Source organism: Pristis pectinata, chromosome 5 (genome assembly GCF_009764475.1).
Source record: "Pristis pectinata isolate sPriPec2 chromosome 5, sPriPec2.1.pri, whole genome shotgun sequence".
Classification (NCBI taxonomy): Eukaryota; Metazoa; Chordata; class Chondrichthyes; order Rhinopristiformes; family Pristidae; genus Pristis; species Pristis pectinata.
This window is the reverse complement of record NC_067409.1, coordinates 72,373,123-72,397,478: the sequence shown is the minus strand read 5'-3', so window position 1 is coordinate 72,397,478 and position 24,356 is coordinate 72,373,123. Positions and strand designations below refer to the sequence as shown.

At 39.8% G+C, this 24,356-nt stretch overlaps 1 protein-coding gene across 1 annotated transcript in view; it reads right to left on the bottom strand.

Moving 5' to 3' along the window:
- Positions 1-430: 430 nt before the first annotated feature.
- LOC127570653 (LYR motif-containing protein 4) overlaps positions 431-24,356 on the bottom strand; it is a 147,371-nt gene continuing 123,445 nt past the window's right edge. The window contains exon 3 of the mRNA XM_052016405.1: positions 431-1,257. Within this exon, the coding sequence (XP_051872365.1) occupies positions 1,204-1,257 (54 nt within the window). The 3' untranslated portion in view covers positions 431-1,203. The remainder of the gene's footprint in view (positions 1,258-24,356) is intronic.

Here is a 24,356-nt window from a genome sequence, read left to right as displayed (position 1 = left end):
GGACAAACTAGGTTTGTTTTCTCTGGAGTGGCGGAGGCTGAGGGGAGACCTGATAGAAGTTTATAAAATTATGGGAGGCATAGATAGTCAGCCCGCTTCCCATGGTCAAAATGTCTAATACTAGAGGGCTGCATTTAAGGTTAGAGGGGGAATGTTCAAAGGAGATGTATGGGGTGTTTTGTTTTACACTCACAGCATGGTGGGTGCCTGGAATGCGCTGCCAGTTTAAGAGGCTCTTAGATAGGCACATGAATCTGCCTGCACACTAACCATATCCCTCTATTCTTTGCATAATGAATTAGTTTAATTAGGCATTGTTAGCTTAATTAGTTTGGCACAATATCATGGGCCAAAGCATCTGTTCCTATGCTGTACTGTTCTATGTTCTATTGTGTTTATTTGCTTCATTAAACAGCAATACAGAAAAAACTATGGATGCTCCAAATGTTTAAAAATGATGGCCATTAGGGTAGTCCAGGGCTTGAGGTTCAACCTTGATTAGACCCACAAGGTTAGTGCGGCTGCAGGGCTTGTGTTGGGGTTAAGCACAAGGTACTGGCTGTCAACATAAGATGCCAGCTGGATCAAGCCTCATGCTTTTGTATCATGGAACACCAAGGTATATAACTGGAATTAGACTAGCCCGACCACATCTGTCTACTGCAGAATCCAGTAACATTATGTTCTAAACCTAACTTGGTTTAAGTGCATATCTGTAGAGATTGGAGAAATATACATACCATACAATCAACAGTGTGAAGTGCATAATATAAACATATTGCTCTATTTCATAAACAGGCCACTGGTATGTTGCTGTAAATATTTGTAGAGATTATTCCAGGACAAAATATTAGCCATGAGTACACACTTCATTAGTGAGTTTTTCTTGTTCCTTTATTGGTTGAGCAGAAAACTAATATTTAACTATAGACTGTGTCTGCTCATTAGTATGTGTAACATCGAAAATTAAACATTGCATTGGGATTACAAAAAATGCATTTTTAATTACATAGCTGACCTTTACCATTGCTCTAGAATTGTAAAATATAGCATTATTGCAACTTAGCAGTACAGTTAAATGCATGGATTACATTATTGTACAAGTCTTGCTTCCAGAATCTTTTACAGTGTTGTCAAACATAGTAGAGAGAGAAGATTAAGTTCTTGAAGATCAGGACACCACCAGTGGCCGAAAGGTGACTTTCACTGATTTTCAATTATGAGCTTTTGTGTGGTGTACAAATGGCCGATGAGTACCTAAGAATAAAAGAGGTAGAGCACTGTGATGCACTTCACACAAAAAACTTACACTTATCAGCAGATTTTGTTGCCTAGCTTGCATTATATATTTTCTAGCCTAAGCAGGTCACTTATATGGCATTTCAACCCCACATGACATTAAACCTGGAATGGGGAGGGGGAAAAAAAATGAGGGCTTCCAGATTCTCAAAATGTAGTACCAGTATACTTTTCTCCTGGGCTCTTTAATGAACCCATTGGGGAATGCCTCTTTTTAGGGAAAAAAAACTCCTTAGGTCTTTGCTGTATCGATAGAGAGAGACCACCTCAAGGTCATTCTGTGCCTGGCTCGAATTTATTTTTGACATTTGTTTGAAACACATACTTCTCCAGTTTACAGGGGACACCTAATGGGGGACTGGCAGCTCATAACGTAACATGAAGAATCTGCTACAGAGACCTAAATACTAGCTGCTACATTCAAGATTCCAGCAGAGTTTGAGGAGTACATGGTATCACCAGACCCAGAAAATAAACACTGAACATCAGTTAACATTGTTTTCTTCCCCAGGCCCCTTTCCATCCTATTGCTACAGTTTTCTCTGGCTGGAACATCATTCCACAACTTCATATCCTCTAGCCCTGGTCATCTTATATACCCCCCACTGTCCCCACCTGGCTTCAAATGCCATTTCAACCACAAGTAGTTGGTAACCTTTCAACTTTAATTAAGAATGGTCTTGGAGTCCATTAGTTTAGTCTGAAAAGAATTTTAGTGTGTTTTTCTATAGTTAAGGGTCAAGTGCCCTCCTTCCCATCCCCTCAACCCAATAAAAATGCTCCAACTGGGTATCCTTGAACTGTTATCTTGCTCTTTATTCTTTGAATAGTAATGGATTGCTCACCACTGCTTAGTTTGAATACACTGTGCAGTAAACACTGTTATTGCCTGTATCTAAGTCACAGTTGACTAAGGCTGCTTGATATACAGTCTAATATCACAAACCTGAACTGTCCATGACCAAACACTAATAAATGTCGCAATTTGGATTGGTAACCTTACTTTGCACACAGTAATTCTGTTTCCACAAAAAATAGTGAATTATGGTTAGATAATAAGAATAGCTCTTTTCTGTTTTAAGATTGCCTAAGGAGCTGGGATATTCTAGGACACAGGTGTTGCGGTTATTCTGGTCCTGTTCAGCTGGCTCTTTCTGCTCGTGCCAATCTCGTCTCATCTCGCCTCTTCAGCTTTACGTAACCAATTGAATTTGTGCAAAGGAGTTAAGTATTTGAGGGACATTTCACATGTACAGAGGAGAAGGGAGTGCACAGGGAGAAATAGGGCAACAAATTGGAATGGAACCAAGTCTTCAGGTTGGTACCCTCTCTCAGTGCAAGGTGCAACACCATACAGAACAAAGACAGAATGGAAGGACAAATGCAAACTCAGTGCTTCAGGATAAGTAAGGTTGCAATCCAGATGACAGCAGGAAGACCCAGTCTGAGCAGGACTGGATCAATTAAGACCTGTAGATTCATGTGGAAATGAGTTGCAATAATTCACAGCCTACTTGGAAGTATCAACCATACAACTTTCTGATCTATTGCTGAAAAAAGGTTACTCCGTGAAATGGGTATTATGGGCATGCATAAAATTAACATGCTCACAATCCAATACTAATTAAACCGGTGGCAATAATTTCCTATTTAACAGCTTTGTTGCTGCCCCATTGAAAGGTAAATGATTGTCGCTGGATGATTGATCCACTTTATGAACTAGATTCAGTTAATTGAATACAAATGATACCATCAGTGCATTTTCAAATGAAACATTTCCTGTTGTGGTTTTTATTCTCTGAATTAGATCTTGTTTAGCTGCCCAAATGAATGCAGATTAACCTTTCCTCTCCACTGCCTAAAAGTGGTAAGAATTCACAAAAGGCTGACCACACAACAGTCACTTACATAGGCTCATGAAGGATTCTGCTTTACCTGCAATGTTTAGTTGGCACAGCTTATTCTACATTTTTGATTCTGATATCTTTCTGGGGAAGCGTTCTACCTTCCATTATTTCAACAGTTTTCCCTTCAGCCAGAGGAAAAAATACTCAAAAAATGCAACATGATTTGTTGAAGATGATAATCTTTGTTCTTGTGCTGTGGTACACAGCAACCTTTCAACGCTGAAGACATGCAGGTATCATAGTCTTACAAACAAAGCAGCAAACTATGACGCTTAACCCATGTTGTCCTTCAGCTCCACGTTCTTCCAGAATTTAAATGTTTCTAATTTTCTTGTAAAGACCTTTAGAGAAGTGCAATCCTGCTGAGTTTTTCTTTAAGTGCCTTTTTTGGACCTTTAGGACTTAACATTTTCAGTATATTTTGATGTGCTTGGTTTTATTTATATTTATAGCACTTTGATTTGTGTGTTTGAATAAAATAAATGCGAAATTACAAGCCAGGGAACTGCAGGTCAGTGAGCCTAACATTAGTGGTGGGAAAGTTACTGGAGGGGATTCAGAGGGACAGGATCTACCAGCATTTGGAAAGGCAGGGACTGATAAGGGATAGAATGGCTTTTGAGTGGGAAATCGTGCCTCACAAAGTTGATTGAGATTTTTTCTGGAGGTAATGAAGATTGGTGAGGATAGGCTGGTAGATTCAGTCTACATGGACTTTAGCAAGGCCTTTGACAGGTTCTTGAAAGGTAGGCTGCTCTGGAAGGTTAGGTCACATGGGATCCATGGTGAACTAGCCAAATTGGCTTGGTGGAAGGAGACAGAGGGTGGTACTGTAGGGTTGTAATTGAGATTGGAGGCCTGTGACAGTGGTGTGCCACAGGGATTGCTTCTATTATTTGTCATCTGTATTAATAATTTGGATGACAATGTTAACATGGTTAGTAAATTTGCGGATGACACCAACACTGGTGGTGTAATGGACAGTGAAGAAGGTTATCTAAGATTACAACAGGATCTAGATGAAGTGGGCCAAGGAATGGCAGATGGAACTTAATTTGGACAAGTGCGAAGTGTTTTGCATTTTGGTCAGTTAAACTAGGGTAGGACTTGCACAGTAAATGGTAGGGCCCTGGAGAGTGTTTCAAAACAGAGAGACCTAGGGTTGCAGATACATAGTTCCCTGAAAGTGGTGACACACATAGACAGGGTGGTGAAGAAGGCATTTGGTATGCTTGTCTTCATCAGTCAAGGCACTGAGTACAGGAATTGGGACATCATGTTGCAATAGTACAAGTTGCTGGTGAGGCCATGCTAGGAGTATTGTATGCATTTCTGATCTCCTAGCTATAGGAAGGGTGTCATTAAGCTGGAAAGGCTGCAGTAAAGATTCACAGTATGTTACTGGAACTGGAGGGCTTGAGTTACAAGGAGAGAGTGGATAGGCTGGGACTTTTCCCCCCCGAAGCATAGGAAGCTGACGGGTGTCCTTAGAGGTATATAAAATCACAAGGTATGTAGATGAGGTGGATAGTCACAGTCTTTTTCCCAGGCTGGGGGGGGGGGGGGCTGTGGGGGGCACGGTGTCTAAAACTAGAGGACATACACTTAAGGTGAGAGGAGAAACATTTTCACACACAGGGTGGTGGGTAGATGGAATGAACTGCCAAAGGAAGCTGTAGAGGTGGGTACAATTACAATGTTTCAAAGACATTTAGATAGGTACATGGATAGAGACAGTTGAGAGGGACATGGGCCAAATACAGGCAAATGGGACTAACTCAGATAGATATATCTTAGTTGGCATGGATGATTTGGGCAGAAGGGCCTGTTTCTGTGCCATGGAGCTCTATGAGTCTAGCAATGTTTGATCGAGCATGGATTCCAAACCAAGAATCCTTTATTATATTAGGATGCAAGGAAACCAGTTTGATTATTTTAGAAGTATATAAATAATGGTAATTACATAAAAAATTAGGCTATATGAAAATGATATAGCCTAATTTTCATATACCAGTAGCAAGGAGTGGCTTTAACAAAACAGAAGGCAGTTATTTTACTTAAGCTGTATTTGAAGTAATTTTAACCTACCCCCTACTTTGATGATATCCTCCAATAACACATAGGTACTTCGATGATTTCCTCCAATAACACATAGGTAGTGTATTACATGGCACCATGTAGTTTAGAATATGCTGTATACTAACACAACCAGAGGTTAATAATGATTACTGCTACTTACTCATTTATCAAACAGATTAGGAATTGGAACCCTTCAGACAATTTCTCAGCAATTAGTAAGACATCATTGAACACTGTTTCAATAAGTTCCCATAATATTGACACATGGCCATTCAGAAAGATCACATGCAATCATATTAGTTGATGCTTGACAATAAAGGAAGAACATTGCTAAACAAGTAGACTTTTTATATTTACATTTATTAAACAGAGTATGAAGATGCTGTAGTTATTTTAATCAAAATAGTGTGCATATTTTGCAAACAGTATTTTCAAACATAGCCCTTTGTAAATAATGAATATATTTCCCACATCTACACTGTCCACACTATGATGCTGTTCCTCGAATCAGAAGATTGCAGCTTCAATCCCTACATCTCAACTTCAATCCCTACATCACAACTTCAGCACAAAATCCTAGTTGACATGGCACTAAGAATGTATTGCAATGTTGGCTATATTAGGGTTGACATAAAATATTCAAGGCATTGTTCAAGAGGAGCAGGGGGATTCCTAGAGTTTCCTGGGCAACATTTCTCCACAAGTACTGTCCCATTTGTGTAAAGCTTGCTTGCTTTCTTTCTTTGGAGGTAATGACAACATTCTTTATCCGAATGCTTTTAGTTTAGAAGAAAATGTTCTTTTTCTTGCATCTGTTGAGACTTTTAGACAACAAGAAAATTCAGTTCACTTTCCCATTTCTGGATCCAAATTTTAATTACATTACATAATTCTAATAATTGTACATATTGCCAGTAATTTTTTTGTTGCTAATAAATGGTATTAAATCAATGACACACAAGCCAGGAGTATGTAGGAAAACTCATCGGTCACCTGGATGAAATAATTATAACACACCAACATTATCCACATCAGAGCAAATCATCTAATCAGCACTCCTTTCACTAGCTTCAATATCCATCACTAACACAAGTAGCACAATTTGACTGGGACACATGCAAATCTCACTGCAAAGAACATTTTTTTTCAAAAAAGGCAGCAATTTGAGGCAGCAGTAAGCAAGAACAACAACTTTGGGAGGATCTGAATCCAGGAAAGACACTTACTGGCACTCTTTGAAGCTTTTGTTTTTAAATTTGTGACCATTTGATAAGGGAACCAAAACAGATGAGGCAAAGAATGAAAAATCACAACTGAAAATCAAATGTATTGCGGCAGCGAGGCTGTAATTAGAATTTACTAATAAAAGCTTTGAATCTCAATGGTGCTGCTAGGAGAGCCACTGCCTCACAGCACCAGCAACCTGGGTTCAATCCTGACCTCTGCTGCTCTCTGTGTGGAGTTTGCACATTCTCCCTGTGACCGCATGGGTTTTTTCTGGGTCACAATCCAAAGACGTAGGTTAAATTATAAGTTGCTCTTTGTGTAGGTGGGTGGTAGAATTGAGGGGGAATGTTGGGAGAAAAAGTAAGAGGAAAAATTAGTGGCGGAATGGATTACCTCTGTGAACTGGTATATACTCAATGGGTTGAATGGCCTCTATCTCTAAGGAAATAAGGAAATCTCAAATTGTGTCATTGGCAGCAACATCATCTAAATTGCTAATGACAATCCAGACACAACCAAGAGCTTTGGTTGTCTAATCCAGTGACCAACCCTCCTGCAGCAATATGTTGCTTTCATTGTTTAAAATCAACGTGCAGGTCGTAAAATAGTTAAGAGTAGCAAACATGTAGGTAAACTTTTCAAATGTTATGCTTTGTGTTGTAATACTTTATATGTAGTTTGTAGAACTGACTGTGTGGCTAGGCACAGCTCAATGCCATCTATAAATTCGCTGGTGACATCAGCTCTACTTCATTAGGACTTTGAGGAAATTTGCTACGTCACCAAAGACTCTTGCAAATTTCTACAGATGTATGGTGGAGAGCATTCTGACTGGTTGCATCAATGGCTGGTATGGAGGCTCCAATGCGCAGGATTGAAAGAGGCCGCAGAGGTTTGTAGACTCAGCCAGCTCCATCATGGGCACAACCCTCCCCGCCATCGAGGACATCTTCAAGAGGCGGCATCCATCATTGAGGACCCTCACCACATGGGACATGCCCTCTTCACGTTACTACCACTGGGGCAGAGGTACAGGAGCCTGAAGACCCACACTCAATATTTCAGGAACAGCTTTTTCCCCTCCACCATCAGATTTCTGAATGGTCCATGAACACTACCTCGTTATTCCACTTTTGCACTATTTACCTATTTTTCTTATAGTAATTTTCATGTCTATGTCTTGCACTGTCCTGCTGCCACAAAACAACAAATTTCACGTGATAATAAACCTGACTCTGATTCAAATGCGTCCATGATATCCAACCAGGACATCAACACAGACCAAATGACGCTACTCAAGAAACTGATTCCACTATAGAGTAGGTCAAAAGTATACAAGGCAAGGGTGGATTAGGTAAATACTTATAACGGAAATACCATTGGAGTGAATGTGCATGACTGTGGAAAAATATTAAAACAGATGTTAACTAGTCTACCTATTTTGGGTTAAAAATGAAATCCTGGCTCATTATACCACATGCAAATAATATTATTTATCTCACAAATGAAGATAAAGTAAACATCAGATTTAGAAGAACTTGCATTTAGATTTAGCTAATCATAATGCGACTTAAAATTGGCAGTCTTTAATTGGAAAACAAGTTAAATAAATAGTAGCTTTGGGTAACTCATCAGACCATTTTTACACCATTGATGTCATTACCATTTTGCAATGCCATTAACTTATCATCATCCAAATAAAATTTTGAAAACATAATTGCAAGTCAGAGTTTTCCCCATTTTACTCTGTACAAACTCCTTCAGGTGTGAATGCTGGATGGTTCATGGCATCTGTTTCACATGCTTCATTTGGAAAGACAGTCAAAACAATTTCCACAAAATTCTGAGCTCGCTCTGACCACACCATTGCAAATGAAGATACAAACAAAACTAGGAACCAGAATCAACTTTAAATAATAAGTAGTTAAAGTTACCAAAAGTCCAGGAATTGCTACTAACTAATTTTTAAGGAAACCCAAATATACAATCGTAAACCCCAGTATTTGGAAGAAACTTTGATTACCATGAACAATAGTTACATTTACTTTATCCCAAATGAAAATTTGGTTTTAGTGCATCTCTACTTCTCTTTGATATGAATTGCATCCACATATAGATCTGAGAAAAGAGGAATTTGGAAAAGTTGATGAAATAGTCATTCCACTTTATTTATTCAAGGTTTTAAAGGGCATTTCCAAATTTGCTGCTAACTTTGGCTACTGACAATGATTCAAACAACCTTGATTCTGGTAAGTACACAAAACAATCACAAGATTCTGCCAATTTTCACAAGCTACCCACAGGGAGGTGTGCAACTTCAGCTCCCGTTAAATGGTTCGCTACAGAAAGCAAATTGTTGTTTCGGATCAGATCAACCAAAGACAAAAATGGTGATCGGTTCTGAGGAACACATTCCTTTCTAGTTTAATATTAAAGAGTGAATGAATTACAAGGCATTTTCTTTAACGTGGTTGGCTCCAAGATCGCTTATATAATGGATGATTAAATGGTTTGGAGTATTTTCCATTCTCTTTTGGATTTGACTTCATGATCTCTGATTGTACTCTGGATTTTTCATTCTATTGTTGATCAACCTTAAAACATTCATTTTCTAATCACAGCAATAGAGTTCCTCCAGCAGGTTGTTTTTTGCTCCAGATTCCAGCATCTGCAGTCTCGTGTCTCCAGAACTGCAGTAGAGTTCTCTTGGTCCTCACCCTTCATCCCACCAGCCTTAGTATCCAACACTTCATTCTCCACCATTTCCACCAGCTCCAACATGATCTCACCAATGGTTACACCCCCCACCCCTTTTCTGCAGGGACCGCTGTCTTCAGGACTCTCTGATCTGTTCATCCTTCTCTTCCCCAGACACCACTGTCCAGCCCCTGGCAATTTCCCCTGCAACCAAAGGAGGTGTAACACCTGTCCCATCACCTCCTCTCTCATCAGAATCCAGGTATCTAAACTGCCCTTCCAAGTGAGGCAGAGGTTCACATGCACCTCTTCCAACCTGGTCCACTGCATTCAGTTCTTGTGATGTGGTGAGAAATGGAGGATGTGAGGAAGAATTATTTTTACATACAGGGAGGTAGTCACCTGGAGCTGGTGGTCTGTAAGGGTAGCAGAGGTCAATGATTTCAAAAGGGAAGTAAACTTGGAGGACCAGGGGAGTAAACTGGGGGAAATGGACTGATTAGATTTTACTACAGTGAGGCATGAACTTGATCGGCCAAATGGTCTCCTTTCGACTGAAATGACCCTATTTTCAGCTTTGAGGTGTCAGTAAAGAATGATCCTGTATTGTGCATTGCATCTTCAAAATAAAATTCATTCCAGATTACTTTTCACATTCTGGAATACTTTCAGAGACACTCAAAGTTGCAATAGGATATTTTCAGTCACATTTCCAGCAACTGCATAGATGTAAAAGATGATGTTGACCTCCAGTATTGCTACAGAACTAAAAATGTACAAGGTCAGTTGCCATGGTAAATGCACTTACAACTGGTGATACTTCTGGAAATCCACATGTGACAACTCACTGATAACCAGGTCCATTACATTGTGGCTTACTGTAAGAGTATAGTGGTTGAAATTAAGATACAGTGTACCCCAAATTACATATGGGTTAAGTGCCTATCAGGAGAGAAAAATGACAGACTTAACAACATCTCCAAGAAACTGAAATACTATACCTTTATCTGCCTGTAATTTTTGTCATTTGCCCCTCAATTGCTTTGTGATTTCTGAAATTTGTTGTGTGGGAATTATAAGCACATCTGTTAACCTCTTTGATGAAGAGTAATTGTAGCATTGACATGTAGCACAACAATGTCACCTTGACATAAATAAGGGCTGGATGTTAGCAAGTGCCCTCATGTCCAGTTGGCATTAAAGCACTCCTTGATTGCTAGTCTTTTTTTAAATGCCTTTGAGTAACCATGTACAGAAAAAGTTGCTTCTCCATATTGTATCTGCTTTGACTGTTGGCTTGGGACCCTAATGGCATGCAAAGAATTTCCATTTCCTCATACTTTAATTCATTTAAGAACCTTATGGCCTTCCAAATACAGCATATCACAGGCTTCTGATGCATTCACAGATCTCTCTATGTGTGTAGATAATATACAAGCATTTTGTCGAGAAACAAAATAGCATGGAAGATCAATTGGTTTAGGGTTCTGTTCACACACTGGAAATATAAAATAATTCTAATGAAATATCATCAACCTGAGATATTAACTTTATCCCTCTCCATAGATATTGCATAGTCTGCTGAGCTTTTCCAGCATGTCCTTGTCTCATTTTTTATTTCCAACATCTGTAGTATTTTGCTTTTGCAGTTCATCAATATAAACTGTGTATGTAAATAGACATACATTATTAAAATGCCATTTCCCATAATCTGATCCTTAGAGTAACACTACTCTTGACATCCTGTGCAGTCTGATGAATTTGAATTGTAATGGTGAAATACTTAGCTCACATTTACAAACAAAAAGGGAGATGGAGGTTCTTGGTTAAAGACCACATTAAGGGACTACAGTAGAAAAATGCATACTGGCACTCTGGTGCAGTACTGAGGGGGCACAGCCCTGCCATAGAGGTGGTACTGAGGGGCACAGCCCCACCAGAGGGAGGTGGTACCAGGGGAATGCTACTGTTGAATGTCATTGTTGAGATGGTAAACTGAGGTTCTGCTTCTGCCTTTGGGTAAAGGTAACATATTTCATGTCATTGCCTTGCAGAATCATGAACTCATAGAAACCTAGAGCACAGAAATGGGCCCTTTTGGCCCACCTCATCCGTGCCAACCGTGATGCCCACCTACGCTGATCCCATTTATCCACGTTGGGCCTGCATCCACCAAGCCTTTCCTTGCCAAGTATCTGGCCGAAGGCCTTTTAAATATTGTACTGTATTTGCCTCCACCACCTCCTCTGGCAGAGTGGGGGAGTTAATTGTTGGCTAAAACCTATCCCTGTATTATTATTGCTAAACAAAAGATCATCTGGTCATTGTCATATTGTTGTTTGCAGGAGTTTGCTGTGTATAAATTGGCTGCTGTATTTCCTGCAAGCCCAAAAATAATGCTCCCTAGGTTATAGAGCATTCTGGCTCATCCCAATGGGTCATGAAAGCAGTTATATGAATGCAGTTCTTTTTCGTTTTGCAGGCATACACCATGATAAGAAAAACCAGAATGAGAGTGAGGCAGGAATTCCAAAGGCATGTAACAGTTAATTTAGAATGCTTTGCCACTTTCCATGGAAGAGAGCTCATTAGGAGCAATTTTAAAATGTACTTAGTTAAAGTTTGCTTTAGAAGGATTTAGCATTTCAGGACATTCCCTTACAGGGCTGAGAATCTAAAACCACAAGGAAAGCGACTTAATATATTATTCATGTTGTTTTCCCCAGAGATCAAGCAAGAATCAATTCTGTGTTTTTTCTGTACAAGTGAGGTACATCTTGTATCTATTGTACATGGAAGGTTTTAATCTGTTACCAATTATGAAAAGTTAGGACTAGAGAAGTATCCCATGCAGTTAAAACAAAACAGTTCAGCTTTTTTTTACAACAATCAGACAGGGCAAGAACAGAGAAAGGACACTGCAACAAAAGAGATTCTGCAGGATAAAATATGGAGAAATTATAAATTAAAATTATTCACTGGAGATATGGAAGCAACATGTGACTTCAAGTTAATGTTTTACCCATTGAACTATGCGAGTTTGGCCATACATTGCTGGTTTGTACATTTTACTTTACTGTGGAATAAAGCAGTTTACAAGTTAAGTAAGATTATATTTGGGTACATGACCAAAGCTTGAGAAGGAAAAAAAGACAGGTGGAGGGATTTATGGAGGGAGAGGCAGAATATGGCAACCAATGGCAAGGGTTCCTGTGATGGAGCAAATTAAATTCAGAATGCCCAAGAGGCCAGAATTGGACGAGCACAGAGACCCTGTAAAGTTAAAAGGTTGGAGGTGTTTACACAGATATGGAGTAGTGAAATCATGGAGGGATTTATAAACAAAGACGAGAAACAAGAAAGAGTTGATGGTTAACCAAGAGCCACATACTCAGCATGCACAGGGACGATGGGTGAACAGGATTTAGTGAGAGCAAGGATGGCCTTATTTACAGAGGGCAGAATAAGGAAGATGGGCAAGGCGTGCATTGTGTTAGGTCTAGAAGTAACTTGGAAGTTTTCAGCAGCAATGATGAGACAAGGAAAGAACTGAGTGATGTTTTCAGGAGTCTTAGTGATGCTATGGATACTAGTCGGGTTCAGTTTTAGACAGCTCTCAGGGACATAGATGGAGTTGGTGACTGGGAAGAGGTTTGTGACAGGAGCCGAAGAAAAGCTTTGTCCAACATCCACTATGGGCTGAGCAGAAATTTCTTGCAGCTGATTGACCAAAGAATCTGACAGTTTAAAGTGCATGGAGCAGGTCAAGAGAACTGGTGGTGGTGAAGAGGAAAGTGTCATTAGACTACATGTGAACAATTATGCAATGTTTTGCATGGTATTGCTGAGACGGTACGTAGAAGAGAAACAGGAGAGGCTAAAATTATTTCCCCTCGGGATGCAAGTGGTAAAGGAGTTGGTGTGGAAATGGGAAGGAAGGCTATCATTGGTGATTCACCAGCTACAACTGAATGGATAAGAATGAAGGCAGGCAAATCTGTGCCCTCAATGGTGGAGAGGCACTGAAGGAGAATGGTCAAATTTGTTAAAGGCTGGGACACGTTGTGAAGGCAAAGTGGGTTAGATTTACCTGTGCCACACTCACATCATATGTCAGCAATGACATTAATCAGATGTATTTCAGTACGGCAGCAAAGTACATAATCCAGTTGGAGGGATTCAAACAGTAACTTCTGACTAATATAGCAGAAATTTGGAAGGCAAGTTTAAAGACTTTGGAGAGGAAAGAGCTTGGCGATAGAGTGATAATTCATAAGCCAGTAGAGGCAAGGTTCAAAAGGTCAAGATTTTAAATTAAAACAAATGAGTTAGGAGGTTCAGATTTATAAGACATTAAAAGCAGCAGCTCAAATGGATAAGGGAATTAAAAAGCTGCAGGATATCTTATTGCAGGATATAAAGACCATGTCAACATTGAGACCAGGTTTGATAGATGGTTGAAGGAAAGGGGGATAAATGGGTGTGGAATCAGAATGGACACATGGGACAAAGATCACAGTTAACTTGGAGTAGACACCAACACAGCAGGCTTTTTGTGTATTGGAAATTTTCATGTTGATATTAGGCTGTTTTGTATCATTTGTTTGTAGCAGGTCACTTTTAGTTGTTACTATACTTTCTGTGACTTGAATTCCCTGTGTCCAATCATGTGTATTATAACAGCCATTCTTGATCCACATTTTTGATTCTCCCCCTCTTGGACACACCACTTATATTTATTCCCGATTCCAAACCCTATTCATCATTACTCCTTTGCATTCTTGCATTAAGCATGCTGCCTTCACAGTATGTTGTAGCTGCTTTCTTCTCTATTCTTGATATCCTTCTTTCACTGCCTCACGTGGAAGCAATCCTCTGATATCATGTCTTTGCCACCTCCAGAACAACCAGGAGGCAGTTTGAGGACAGCGAATAACTGTTGCACAACTCTATTCAGTCTAGATATTTCATTCCCCACTTTCCAAACACGTGTTTATTTCAGATTGGATTGAAAAAGCAAATTCTTTCTACTGACCAGAGAGCGTGAATTTGGTGCTTTTAAAAGGAGCATGGCAGATAGTGAGACCATTGGTAATGAATAACGAGGAGGCAGCAGGGGAGCAGTAGGAAGGGGCTGAGGGAGTAGTTAGACGGGTAGGCAATGGAGGGGGAGAGGAGGGGCAGCAGAAGACGGGCAGTGCGGGTGCAGCGGATAGGAAACAAGGGGGCAGCTCGGTTGCAGCAAGGAAGCTGAAGATGGGCAGTGAAGGGGCAGCAAGGAATTAGTGGGAAGGTAGTGAGAAAGCAGCAGGGAAGGAACAAGGGGAAGTAGTGAGGAAAGGCAGCAAGGTATTAATGGGTAGGCAGTTTAATTTGTGAAATTGAGAACAGTTTAACTTAAAACAAAACTGTTAATAAACTCTAACTTTTTATAAATATGTGCCCTCACTGCAAAAAAGTTGTATATCCCCTCTGCCTCTTCTGTATCCCTTTTCTTAAAGATCTTCCTCACAATTCAGCTCCATGACTGACCTTCCTAATACTCCCTTCTTCAGCCAGTCATCTATTTGCTTTTCCTTTGGAAGGCTTCCTGATGTTAACATTGCTGCATAAATACAAGTTACTATTATTTTTGGATCAGAACAACACAGCAAATGATACTATTAGTCTCAGGATTTGCAGGCTAGGCAGAAAAATCCTCAGTGTTTGCTGCTGCTGATCACTAACCAATTACTGACTACCAGAAATGAAGGGATAGTAGGTGTCAGGTAAGGACAGAAACAGATCATAAGTACGAATCAGTGCCTTCAAGCAACGGGTTAAAGATTACATAATCAACTTCAAATAATCAAATGTTTCTTCCAGAATTGGCAGTGGGAATAATATATCATGTTAGAGAGAAAAAAATCCATTAATAGTGTTTCTGAAGCTGAGGCAGAAAACGACTTTATTCAAGTGACCAGGTTGAAAAACAATAAAGCTACTCAAGAATATGAAGTCAATAGCACATTTGATATTGTTTAGTAAAGGTGTCAGAAGATGAAACAAATTGTGCAGACACTTGATCATGACAAACTGCAGGCTTTCCCATCCATAAACATCAGCACTAATATTAACCACCTTTTGAAAATCTACTCCCTTTTTACTTCAATCCACAAGAGGGCAACATTGACTGTACCTTGAGGGTCAACTACCTTTATGCAAAAATAGTATTTTTGTTCATTGAGTGGAACATATATCCAGCTGTCTTTCAGATCACGTTGCATGTCTCCCTGAGCTTATTGCGTATTTGAAGGAACAGAACGACCCCCGATACATCATAGCTTATTCGATTCAGGAACTACACCAAGTATATTTATAACCTTTCTGATGAAGAGTGTTCTAGAATAACAATTACTTTTTCAAACATTTAAACTCTTGATATGTTCAAATATGAAAATTTCATATATACTGTGTAAGGAAAGTATCTAGTTAAAATATAAAGGAGTTTATAAATTCTAACTTACCCCAAGGGAATTAATGTCTTACCACTTAGCTTTCTTCCATATTCTTAATATTACTTCTTTAATTTATACACATTAGCTATGTGATCTATCCATTTTTCAAGAGTACTTTTAGCAGGCACCAAACTAGTAAAGATCCCAAATGCATTAATTTTTTGTTACAAGGAATTAAACGGTCCATCTGTATTGAGATTCTAGGCAAGAAATATCTGGAGCAGGAAACTTCCTGGTATAACTAGCTAAAATGATCATGCAGTGAGATTTATGCTTTCCAATTACCAAACTACTCATCTAAAAAAGTTTTGATAATGGTGAATAAAATTAACACAAACAGACTAGCTGGAGATTACTAGGAATATTATTGAAGAATCCTTAGGCATATTGAAATGTTTTACCAAGTTCTTACATGTACAGTTTTTCTGGGGTCATTTGGTAACTTTTAAAACTGGGAGTCTAAAGGTATATTCCATATTCCTTGACCTAGTAAAGACAACATAAACTATGCTTTATTATGGCTTTCTGAACTGCAAGAGTCTTGTGGTCAATTCAAATACACTTCAATATCCTGTAGGACATCAGAGATGTCCTCCTCCTTCAGTAAACGGGGTTTCCCTTCCACCACCATCAATGCTTCCATCACCCTCATCTCCTCCATCTCTTGCACATCTGCCCTCACCCCATTCCACCCCCCCCCCCCGACAGAACAAGGACAGGGTTCCCCTTGTCCTCACCTACCACCCCATGAGCCTCCACATCCAACATATCATTCTCCGCAACTTCTGCCACTTCCAACAGGATCCCACCATTAGGCACATATTCCCCTTCCCCCCTTTCTCCACTTTCCGCAGGGAGTGCTCTCTCCATGACTCCCTTGTCCACTTGTCCCTCCCCACACTTATCCCTGAAACAGCACTAAGTGCTACACCTGCCCCTACACCTCCTCCCTCATCACTATTCAGGGCCCTAGCCCTAGACAGTCCTTCCAGGTGAGGCAGCGCTTCACCTGTGAATCCGAGGATGTCATCTATTGCATCCGGTGCGGCCTCCTCTACATTGATGAGACCTGACGCAGATTGAGTGATCGCTTCGCCGAGCACCTTCGTTCCGTCCGTCACGACACCAAGGATCTCCTGGTGGCCATCCACTTCAATTCCACATCCCATTCCCATACCGACATATCTATCCATGGCCTCCTCTACTGCCACGTTGAGACCAGACATAGGTTGGAGGAACAACACCTCATATTTCGCCTTGGTAGTCTCCAACCTGATGGCCTCAACATTGATTTCTCTAACTTCCATTAACCCCTCCCCCCTTCTCTCCCCCTTTACTTTTTTTTCTCCTTTGTCTTCCCTCATTCCTGAGACTCCCTTCCCTTTCCCCTTCCCCTGCCCTCATGACCTGCCTATCTTTTCCCTACCTTCCCTTTATTCCATGGTCCACTGTCCTCTCCAACTGGATTCCTTCTTCTTCAGCCCTTTGCCTCTTTTACCTATTACCTCTCAGCTTCTTATTTCCCCCCCTCATCTGGACTCACTTATCACCTGAGCTCTCCGATCACCTGCCTGCGTGTGCTCTTCCCCTTCCCCCGACCTTCTTATTCTGGCTTCTTCCCTCTTCCTTTCCAGTCCTGATGAAGTCTTGATCTGAAACGTCGACTGTTTATTTCTCTCCACAGATGCTGCCTGACTTGCTGAGTTCCTCCAGTATTTTGTGTGTTGCTCAATATCTTGTTGTTTATTTATTTTTGAAAATGATTGATTAAGAAGATACATGGTTGCTTTCACCATTCACTCAGATCCTAATTCCAAGCTCATACTTGTGTACAAAAAGAATGTACAAACCTAAAAGTAAATGATCAAGTGTAACAAAAGGCAGATGCCATTATCTGCCATGTTAAAGGAAAATCTGGCCCAAATGTTTTCAAAGTACTCAAGAAATTCTTAGTTAGGCCACAAGGTGGAAGACTGCATTTGAGAAAAAGGTTTCATCACACTCTATTCCAGGAAACTGCCTGAACAAGGTGCTGTAAGCGACTGGTGTGCTTTTAGTTGATTGTTGTTAAGACTTATGAACAAGCATAAAAATGAGAATTTGCAACCAGAGAGAAAAAATTTAGACAGGATTTCTGATTTTTTTCCCTAAACTCATTTCTTTTCAGGTGAAGTAAATGGTTTATACACATAAAGCAAATTATTTATTTCCCTTGCATCAGTCACATTTGGAACTTTAATAATGTAACCTTTTGCAAATAATAATGTCCATCTTTCCAGAAGGAATTCTGGTTCCAATTGCAAAGTACATCACAGTTTCTTGCCTAAGCTTGTCCAACAACAACTCCCAAACCGGCGACCTTGCCCCTCAAGGAGGAGGGATGCAGGTGCATGGGATCACCATTATCTCCAGGTTCAACTCCATTCTGATTTGGAAACCTATTGCTTGTCCTTCATCGTTGCTGGGTCTAGATCCAGGAACTCCCTATGCAACAGCACTGTGGGACCACCTCACAGAAGGACAATTGCAGCTCATTAAGGCAGTTCACCACCATTTTCCAGAGGACCATTAGAAATGACCAATAAATGCTGGTCTTGCTGGAAAATGGCTTTAAAAAACATTGGTCTAAAACTGTGCTGCACAACGTCTGGCTAATTGGAATGGTTTTGCTTAGCCCATCTCAGTGCCTTCTATCTACCTATGCTTGCTGCCCTTTACCCACATTTGGATACAACAGCAATATGGTTTCCAAAGCTGGCTCCTGATTGATAAAGCCCTGTCTTACAAGGTTTTAGAATCACAGAAAGTTTACAACAATCAAGGAATACAACAATCTATTATGTTAAAAAAAAATCTAAGTCCTGGAAACATCCCTGTAAATTTCCTCTGCACCTTCATCAGTGAAATTACATTTTTCATGTGGTGACAGAATGGTATCTGGCAGTCAAGCAGTTTTCTTCCCTTAAATGTAAGTTCCACCCCCCACCTCTGAAATGCTTTGAATGACATTCACAAACATTAAAAAAATTAAATCTATATAAAGAAAAAAAACACATACTATAAAAATGAACACTATTTAAACAAAATATCATTAAATAAATTAAATGAAATTAAAACACTTGAAAGCAATAAAAAAGTTAAATGCTAAAAATGCACAGAAATTTAAAATCTTCAGAGCATAACTGCTGCAGAAGTGCAGGAATTTGGCACCTTGCAGTTGGCTTCCATGAGGATTCTGACACTGATGTTTGGTCAGGAATGTAGTGGTGGTGATCCCCTAGAAGTGTGAACTTCTACCTTTGCACAAGTGGCCTTCAGAAGTGATTTGGATTGTCAACCTGCAACAAGGTTCTGCATCTCTGATATGTGTAACGAACAACTGGTGATGGGAAATTATAGAAATATTCCATCTTAAAAGTATGGGGACTGGAAATCTTAAACTGTCACCCAACTGTAAGATACATTTAAATTGCCAATTGTGCAGCTAGCTCATTTTCTAAATTACAATCAGATTTTTCTGTAACCTTTCCTGTCAAACCGTAGCACTTGGGCACCAATAAAATATTTAAGTGTATACATTATGAACTTTGCAGAAGCTGTCTATAAGCAAATGAATATTAACATAAAAGGAAAAAGTTACAAAGTTGTAATTCTAAATCCTCCAGTCTTCAGGCTTGCAGGTTGTGACACCAACAAGATTACTTTTGCAGACGCTAGATGCTGCCAGTTTAGACTCAATGAAATATATTGCAACGGCCAGCATACAATTCATGCATTTATCAGTGCCAAGCGGAAAACAGAAACGTAGTTGCAATCTGAAGAAAATTGGCTAAGGTACTTAAGGCTTGATGAAAAGTAAAGCCCAATTTAGGAAGGCTAGTTTTTGTTTCTGTCTTGAGGTTTTCAGTCAGGTTTTGTTTACATTGCTGAGACATATTTCAACAATGCAGAGGAAAGAACACGGTAACATTAAATGTTTTCTGTCATTTCTCTCAAAGAACTATTCATTTACACCAACTACACTCCCTGCATTGACAATCTAGTCGACATCCTACTCCGCCCTTGTGCCAAATAATACTTATTTCCGAATTGATTCCAACAACAAATTTTACCCGTTTCTTGCTTTCTAATATAACTATAAAGTAATCATCTGCAAAACTAAATAAGTGTTGCACCATTTTAAAAAAATGCTGATAGATTCAGTGGCTCCATGGCTTTTGTGATCCTTTTCAACTCCTGTTACCCATAACTTGTGGCTGCTTTCTCTGGGTATACCTCCCTGCAATATACATCTTTTAACTCCTTTCTATGTCACTGCCAGGGGTCGAATTAATTAGTTCTTCAGTATTGGGTGTGGGTGTACAGTAGCTCACAAGTTAGCACTGCTGTCTCACAGCTCCAACAACACGGGTTCAATCCTGACCTCCAGTGCTATTTGTGTGGAGTTTGTACATTTTATCTATGACCCAGGCTTCCCCCAGGTGGTCTGGTTGGTAGCTAATAGGGAAAATGCACAAATCCACACAGATAGACATCTAAGGTCAAGATTGGATACGTCATTGGAGCTGTATGACCAGTAGCCCTACTAGCTATGCCAGTGTGCTCCCTATTGTTTTCTAAAAAAGCCATGGATTACCATATATGTCCCGTCACAAAAAAATTAACATCTCAACCTGAAATGCCATCAATTCCTTTCCCCCCACAGATGCTGCTTGACCCGCTGAGTTCCTCCAGCACATTGTTTGTTGCTCCAGATTCCAGCATCTGCAGTCTCGTGTCTCCATATTAATATCATTTGGAAAATTTCATCTTATTTTGGATCTTTAGAAACTTTATGTTAACCATTATTACTCTCAAAGACAATTTGATTGACTGTGAATTTCACTCTCTCTATACCTCTCCATTTTGCTCAACCTGTAAAAGATCTTTCATGCATTCTTGCAACAGTTCTGGTGAAGGGATTCAACACTATCTTTACCTTTCTGATAGTGCAGATCTGCTATGCATACCTTGGATTCTCTGTTTCAATAGTTAATATCTATAACATTAAATTTAATAAAAAATTTAATAAATTGACTTTTTTGCTGTTTCATTACATTGTTCAAAGGAACATGGGAAGGCCATTCAGCCTGTTCTGTAAAGTCAATTCAATCATCATTGATCAGGATCTTGCTTTTGTCCATCTTAACATGCTTTCCTACACATAAGGTTCATTTCTGAAATATTCATTTGATCTTGGTTAATACTTTTTGAGGAAGAAAATTCAAGATTATGTAGAGAATTATTCCCTAACGGCATCCTGAAGAGTCTGGCTCCAATATTAAAATTAGTCCCTCTCCTTTGGTCTTCTCCCCATCAACATTTAATCATTTTAAACAACAAAATTATATCTCCTATACTCAAAGAAGGATAAAGTAAACCTACTTAATCTGCTCTCATTACACAACCTTTCCAGTCCACTTCAGATATCAGTTAATATTAATGCTAATAATACAAATAACATGTTTTGTAGATAGCCAGAATCTGTTTCCCTTGTTTAAGACGAGAGGGGGAGGTTTAAGATAAGATTTCTTTATTAGTCACATGTACATCGAAACACACAGTGAAATGCATCTTTTGCGTCGAGTGTTCTGGGGACAGCCCGCAAGTGTCACCACGCTTCTGGCGCCAACATAGCATGCCCACAACTTCCTAACCCGTACGTCTTTTGGAATGTGGGAGGAAACCGGAGCACCCAGAGGAAACTCACACAGACACGGGGAGAACGTACAAACTCCTTACAGGCAGTGGCCAGAATTGAACCCGGGTCGCTGGCACTGCAAAGTGTTTTTAAAGGGGATCTGAAGGTTAATTTTTTCCACACAAAGAGTAGCTGGTGTCTGAAATGAACTGCCAGAGGTGGTAGTGATGGAGGCAGGAACAGTAACAACATTTAAGAGGCATCTGAACAGATACTTGAATGAGCAAGGCATAGAGGGATATGGAATTAATGCAGGTAAGTGGGATTAGTACAGACAGGCACGATGGTTGGCATAGACATGGTGGGACGAAGGGCCTGTTTCTATACTGTACAACTCTATGATCATTTTCTAGATCAGCATGTTGAGGAATTTGGTTATTAGATCAAATTGATGTTCTGACAGTTAAGAATCCTTTAGGGAAGAATGATCATAACATCATAGAATTGTATATAAAACTTAACAGCGATTTATTTAGTTGGAAACTACAGTCTTAAATCTGATTAAAGATAAATGACAAAGATACGAGGTGTGAGGTGGCTGTGATAGATTGAGAAACTAGATTAAGAGATATAAATGAGCAGTAGTTAACATTTAAAGAACACATAGTTTATGATATATTTCTTTAGTGCAAAAAAAACTGACAGAAAAAGTGGTTCAGCTGTGGCTAGCAAGAAATGTTAACGATAGTAATAAATGAAAGGAAAGGCTTATGATATATGGCATGGATGATAGAAAAATAGAGGGGTATGTGGGAAGGAATGGTTAGATGGATTTTAGAGTAGGCTAAAAGGTTGGCACATCATGGGCCAAAGGGCCTATACTGTGCTGTAATGTTCTATGTTCTTTAATGTTGCTAAAAAAGGCAGCAAGCTTGAATTTCAGCATTTGGCAAAATAAGGACCAAATATGGATAAGGAGAGGGAAAGTAGAATACAAGAGTAGTTTAGTGAGATAGATATGTAAAAGTGACAAAATTAGCAAAAGCAAATGTTAGTCCCTTACAGACTGAGACAGGAAAAATTATTTTGGGGAAGAAGGGCAGAGAAATTAAACACATCTTATGCCTGTTTTCATGGAAGAAAACCTGTAAATAGTGGAGAGTACAAATCTAGTGCAAATAAGGAGCTGTAAAAAAGGCATTCCTATAAAAATTAGTATGAGATATTAATGGGATTGAAAGGTGATAAATCTCCTGGACCTAATAATATACATCCCAAAGTTTATGAGTAGCTGTCTGTCCAAAACTTCACAGCTTCTAAAAGCGGACAGAGAACAGAATAGGAATAAATCTGGCATTTTTGAGTTGGAAGGCTGTGACTAGTGGGGTGACACAGGGATCAGTGATCAGGCTCCATCTGTTCACTATTTTTAATCAGTGATTTGGATGAAATGATCAAGTGTAATATATTCAAGTTTTTTTGATGATACAAGACTGGCTAGCAGTGTGCACTGTATGGAAAATGTAGAGAGGCTTCTAAATGAATATAGACAGATTAAAGTAAACAAGCAAGAACATAGCAGATAAAATATGTTATTGAAAAACACTGGTAGAAAAATTGAAAAATGAACTATTTTTAAGCGGTGAAAGATTGAAAGGGAATTGCTGCAAGGAGAATGTAATTTGAAAGACAAATAGTATGTTGGTCTTCATTGCAAGAGGATTTGATTGCAGGAGCAGTGATTGTCTTGCAGAGCTATGGGGAGACCTCATCTGAAATACCATGTACAGATCTGACTTCTCTACCCAGGGATGGAACAACTTCAGTGCAGAGAATACACTGAAGATTCCTCATATTGATTCTTGAGATAGCAGGTTTGTCCTATGAGGAGAGATAAAGCAGACAGGGCCTGCATGCTCGAGTTTAGCTGCACGAGAGGTGATCTTACCCAAACTTATATTGTTCTTAAGGATCTTGACAGTGTAGATATGGAAATAATGCTTCCCCCAGTTGAGGAGTCTAGATCCAGGAGGGAGGAAACAGTCTCACAATAAGGGGTCAGCCAATAAGGAGTGAGATAAGAAAAATTCTCTTCACCCAGAGGGCAGCATTTGTAATTCTTTACCCAACAAGACTGTGGAGGCTCAGTCACTGAGTATGTTCAAGGAGAGATCAATGCATTTTTAGATATTAAAGGATTCATTGGGTTAGTGCTGGAAAGTGGCACCAAGGTTAAAGATGAGCCATGATACTACTGAATGTGCAGCAGGCATGAAGGGCTGAATATCCTATTCCTGCTTCTATTTTTTTTATGTCCTTTTGGATAAATGGCCAATAAATGGTGATGCTTGAGATAAGACGTGAATAAGTAGGGAAAAGGCAAATCAGTGTTACAGGCTAGAGGATGGGTGGCAAGTGAACGGTTCAAACTGGGTTAGAGGCAGGAGGTAAGGCATACTTAGTCAAACAACCGAGGAAATTATAGTGGCATAACCAGAAACATTGCTGTCGGGGGGGGGGAGGGAGGGGGGAAATGTGGGCGTGGCATGTGTGTTTGGGTAGGGGGGGAGGAGTACAGAGACAGGAGCAAGGAAGGGGGAGTGTATGGGGAAGGGACAGCAGGGAAGAAGGGGAAAAGTGTGGGGAGTGGAGGAAGGGGGAGAGCGAAGGAAGGGGAGAGCGCTGGGGTGGGATGGGGTGAAAAGGCCACAGTAGTGAAAGCAGCAAGTTAGGAGGAGGATGTGGGGGGACAAAATAGATACAAGGGAAGACAATGAATGCAAACCAAAGAGTAAATAGCAATGAACTCAAAAGATGACAGTTGGTCTCAGACTTACAATTTGGAGCAGTTGTGTACTACCTTTATGCACTTTATCCATTTAAACTTATTTTAAGAACTGTGATAATGGAGTTTGGTGAAGAGTATATCAGGTGACTCACCACCACATTCTCAAGGGTAATTAGGTACAG